Source organism: Rhagoletis pomonella, unplaced genomic scaffold (genome assembly GCF_013731165.1).
Source record: "Rhagoletis pomonella isolate Grant_MI unplaced genomic scaffold, Rhpom_1.0 Rhpom_scaffold_01862, whole genome shotgun sequence".
Taxonomy (NCBI): domain Eukaryota; kingdom Metazoa; phylum Arthropoda; class Insecta; order Diptera; family Tephritidae; genus Rhagoletis; species Rhagoletis pomonella.
In genome coordinates this window covers 7,047-11,379 of record NW_023460416.1, presented here as the reverse complement: position 1 = coordinate 11,379, position 4,333 = coordinate 7,047, and the positions used below count along the sequence as shown (strand labels likewise).

At 44.6% G+C, this 4,333-nt stretch overlaps 1 protein-coding gene across 1 annotated transcript; it reads right to left on the bottom strand.

The window, feature by feature from the left end:
* Positions 1–303: 303 nt before the first annotated feature.
* LOC118752811 (flocculation protein FLO11-like) lies at positions 304–3,701 on the bottom strand. Its single transcript, XM_036487674.1, has 3 exons — positions 3,518–3,701; positions 3,276–3,437; positions 304–3,191 (listed from the first exon to the last, which is right to left on the bottom strand). Exons 1-3 carry the CDS (start codon positions 3,699–3,701, stop codon positions 304–306), a joined length of 3,234 nt encoding a protein of 1,077 aa, XP_036343567.1.
* Positions 3,702–4,333: the final 632 nt, after the last annotated feature.

Genomic DNA, 4,333 nt, shown 5'->3' with positions numbered 1-4,333 from the left:
TTAGTCGCTATTTTATTCAGTGATAAAAGTGTTAAAGGAAAGTGTGAAATAAGTGAATTATGTAGATCATTGATATTATGCGACTAGGGCGATTTGTAAGGTAAGTGCATCATTAATACATATGTATATGAAAAATTTTGAACTCTCTTTAACCTGAATACGCGAAATAGCATACCGAGGAGTATCAAATTAAAAAAAAAAAACAGTATTTATTTGTTTATGCTATTTATTTTATCACACTAAATCCTACGTTTTGACCCATTATGGGTTATAAATCGTTACAATTTATCGTCGATAAAATGTTTAATCATCATAATGTATGATGTGAACATAATTTGGTTGGTAATAAATTGGCCCAAATGGCCAACGCAGACCTTGGACGAATTTCGCAATATTTGTTGCTGCTGCGAATTCAGCTAAGGCATTTGTTTTCGAATTTAGCCAGGGTGGGAAAGTGGGACTTGGAGCAATAGGCGGTGCTGAATAATGGGCTGGAGGTTGTCCTGATCTCGCCTTTGCAACAGGATAACCAGCGACGTCGGGTGTTGGAGCGCCATATGAATTTGTAACTGATACCGAACTTTGACTTTGATAAGCTGTTTCTGTCGCCGCATAGGAAGCAGGTACAAGTGCTGTTTGTGTTATTTGTGCTGAGTTTATACCATCGTATGAGGATGGCAGAGGCTTTGAGTAACTAGATGGCACCGTTTCCGCATTTTGATTTGAAGAGGAGTAAGATGGAGATGCAACCCCTGAACCAGGTGCTGGTTCCGGTGCATGGTAAAGAGAAGATGATGTAGGAACTGCATATGAAAATGAAGCTGGTGTTGGACCTTGATCGGTAGGATAGGTGGCAGAAGCTGGTGTGCCATAAACTTGATTCCGAGCTGAGTATGACGCAGGCTGTAGTGCTGGAATTGGCTCTGGAGCGGCATAAGAAGCAGAAGCAGAAGGATAACCAGTGGCGGCGGGTGCCGGAGAGCTATTTAATTTTGAACCATAAACATCTGGAGCTGTGTCTGTTGCCGCATACAAACCAGATGCAGCTGCTGGGTCCGCTACTGACGCGGAGGATGGTGCTCCATAAGAGGATAATACCGGATTTATGTAAGGAGAAGGAACCGCTTCAGACGTTTCGTAAGAAGACGCTGCTGATACCACATGGGAATAGGAAGCTGGTGAAGGGCTTTGGTCGGCATGATAAGTGGCAGAAGCTAGTGTGGCATAAACTGGGTCCTGTGCTAAGTATGATGAAGGTCGCCGTTCTAGATTTGACTGTGGAGCGGTGGAAGAAACAGAAGCTCCATAAACTTGGTCCTGCACTGCGTATGTTGAAGGTTGTGGTGCAGGGCTTGGCTCAGGAACAACTTTATCCTGGGCTGTGTATGATGACGGTTGTGGTGCTGGAATTGGCTCTGGAACAGCGTAGGACGATGGTTGTGGTGCTGGGCATGGCTCTGGAGCAGCGTGAGTATCAGAAGCGGCATAAACTTGGTCTTGGTCGGAGTATGACGAAGGTTGCGGTGCTGGATTTGCATCTAGAGAACTGTAAGGTACAGAAGCAGAAGCTGATGTGGCATAAAGTTGGTCCTGGGCTGATGAAGGTTGCGGTGCTGTACTTGGCTCCGGAGCAGGGTAGGAGGAACGTTGTGGGTCTGGAACGGCGTAAGTAGCAGAACCAGGTTCGGCATAAACTTGGCCTTGGTTAGAGTATGGCGAAGTTTGTGGATTTATCTCTGGAGCACTGTAAGGTACAGAAGCAGAAGCTGGTACAGCATAAGGTTGGTCCTGAACTGCGTATGATGAAGGTTGTGGTGCTGCACTTAGCTCTTCAGCAACGTTAGTAGAGCCTGGCGAGGAATAAACTTGGTCTGCATGTGATGAAGATTGGGGTGCTGGGCTTGGCTCTGGATCAGCATAGGACGGTGGTTGTGCTGCTGGATATCGCTCTGGAGTAGCGTAGGTAGCAGGAGCAGGTGCAGCATAAGCTTGGCCTTGATCAGAGTATGACGAAGGTTGTAGTGCTATATTTTTCACTTGACCAATGTTCGTTGCAGAAGTAGAAGTTGATGCGGCATAAGTTTGGTTTTGTGCTGCGTACGATGAAGGCTGTAGTGCCGGACTTGGCTCTTGGGCAGGGTATGACGTAGGTTGCGGTACTGGACTAGGCTCTTGGGCAACGTTAGGCACAGGAGCATGAGCTACGAAAACAAAAACTGGATCCTGGTTTGCATATGTCGGAGGTTTTGGTGCAGGACTTGGATCTGGAACATATTGGGACGAAGATTGTTGTGCTGGACTTGGCTTTGGAGCTCCATAAGTTGCGGAATAAGAGGCTGGAGAGGCATATACTTGATCCTGGACTGTGTATGACGAAGGCTGTGGGGCCGGGCTTGGCTCAGGAATAACGTAAGATACAGGAGCTGGTCCTGGGGCAGCATACACTTGGTCCTGAACTACCGGTGAGTAAGATTTTGATGTAGAATTTTTCTCTGAAGCAGCGTTAGAGTCCATAGCCGGACTTGCAACTGCGCAAGGAACAGAACCAGAAAAGTGGGAGGCATAATCTGGAGCCTCAACTGGGTTTGACGATGGCTGTGATGTCGCACTTGGCTCTGGGTCTACATAAGATACAGACACAGGATCTTCGGCGACATAAAGTTGATTCTGGCCTAAGTAAGACGCTAATATAGATTGTAAGGTTTTTTCTGAAACTATGTAAGTTGGTGAAGAATCACCTGGAGATTGCTCTGTTTTACTATAATCGGCTGCCACAGGAGCGTTCTCTGCATACGGAAGTGATGCTGAGCTTTGGTCTTGCGCTTCGTTTTTTCCAGATGCTGAAGCCTGCGACGAGCAACCTTCATTTTGTTCTGCATTTGACGATGACATTGCTGTGGTCTCTTGCGTTGTTGCATAACTAGGTGCTGGGGCAGCAACGAGCTCAGCGCCTTGATACAATTGAGCTATATCAGTAGAGGTAAGCGCATCTTCGGGAGCACTATCTGTTTCAGAAGTTGGAGCGCTTGCAGAGTAACCGTCATTTTGATCTGCGTATGCATCGTAAGCTGACGCGGATACAAGCTTGGCGGGTTTACTTTGGGCATCAGAAGTGAATGTATATTCCGGACCGCTTTTAGACTTCGGCGCTTGAATTGGCGAGCAGGGCCCTTCGCCAATAACTGTCCAGTCTGTGGAAGAGTATAAAGAAGGAAATGTATTTAAAATGGCCTAAAATAAAGGCGACCGTGAAGGCCGTCAAAGTTCGTATTTACGTTGCTTGGTCTCGCAAATCAGTCGATCCACAAGGCATGCGTTCGGCACAGTCTTCACAGTTGCTTTAGGCACTTGCTGTGCGCAAACTGGCTTAAATAACTTAGGACAGACAATTTCATCGCAATTAGGTAGACAATTTTCAATGTCCGTTTTTATTGGAACTGCAAATGGAAGAAATAAAAGTTTGTATTTGAACTACTGTGAGAAGAAGTTGAGAAAAGCAAAGAAAAGTTCGACTCACCTATTCTCCCAAAGAACAGTTGTTTGTAAATATAAGCGTTGAGTTTGCATTCATTCTGGAAATAAAGATACTTCTGCCCATTCGTTGCACACACCGGTAAACCACTTTCGTTACAAAGTGGTGTGTAGAGTTCAGTTGTTGAGGCCGCAGCAGCTAAGCTTCCTATAAAAAATATGTACCACATTCTTAAGACTATGTTTTGGGTTTTTCAATGAGTGACTGAGATTTTATATTGAATGTTGCCTTTTTATATACATATTCAGCAGGGGCCAGTAGAAATGAAAATTGGTTTTTCTAACCTCACCCACACATTTATCATTTTATGTGCTTCTACTGCATTACACCAATCTAAATATTAGTAATTTGTCCGTCGCCTCGAACTTGGGCAAAGTGCGTGTTTCATTAGAGGGTACGTATTCGGTGCTTAGCATGGAAGCTCACGCTGTTCTGATTTTCTTGAGCTGCACGTACGTGTTTTTTCGCACGCCGGTTAATGACTTTCTCGCTTACTTATTCTGACCTAATTTGCCATGAACGTTGGATTAACCACTGAAACATGCTTAAGCGGCTAGTTGAAGTTGATAAGCGCGCAGCAATGAATGTTTATGATATTTGAATGAAAATTCTACGCAATTGGTCCACTATTATTTAAGATATTTTTTACTTTATTAATGCACGTTTTACTTGTGTGCTTCACTTAATTTATTCATTATGCAATTTTCATCTTTTTCTTTGTTTAACCAACGAAGCCAGCGTTCGTCATCGATGGTAAGCTGTGGGTAGGTGCGGCATATTATTTCAGCTGAGCTATTTAAA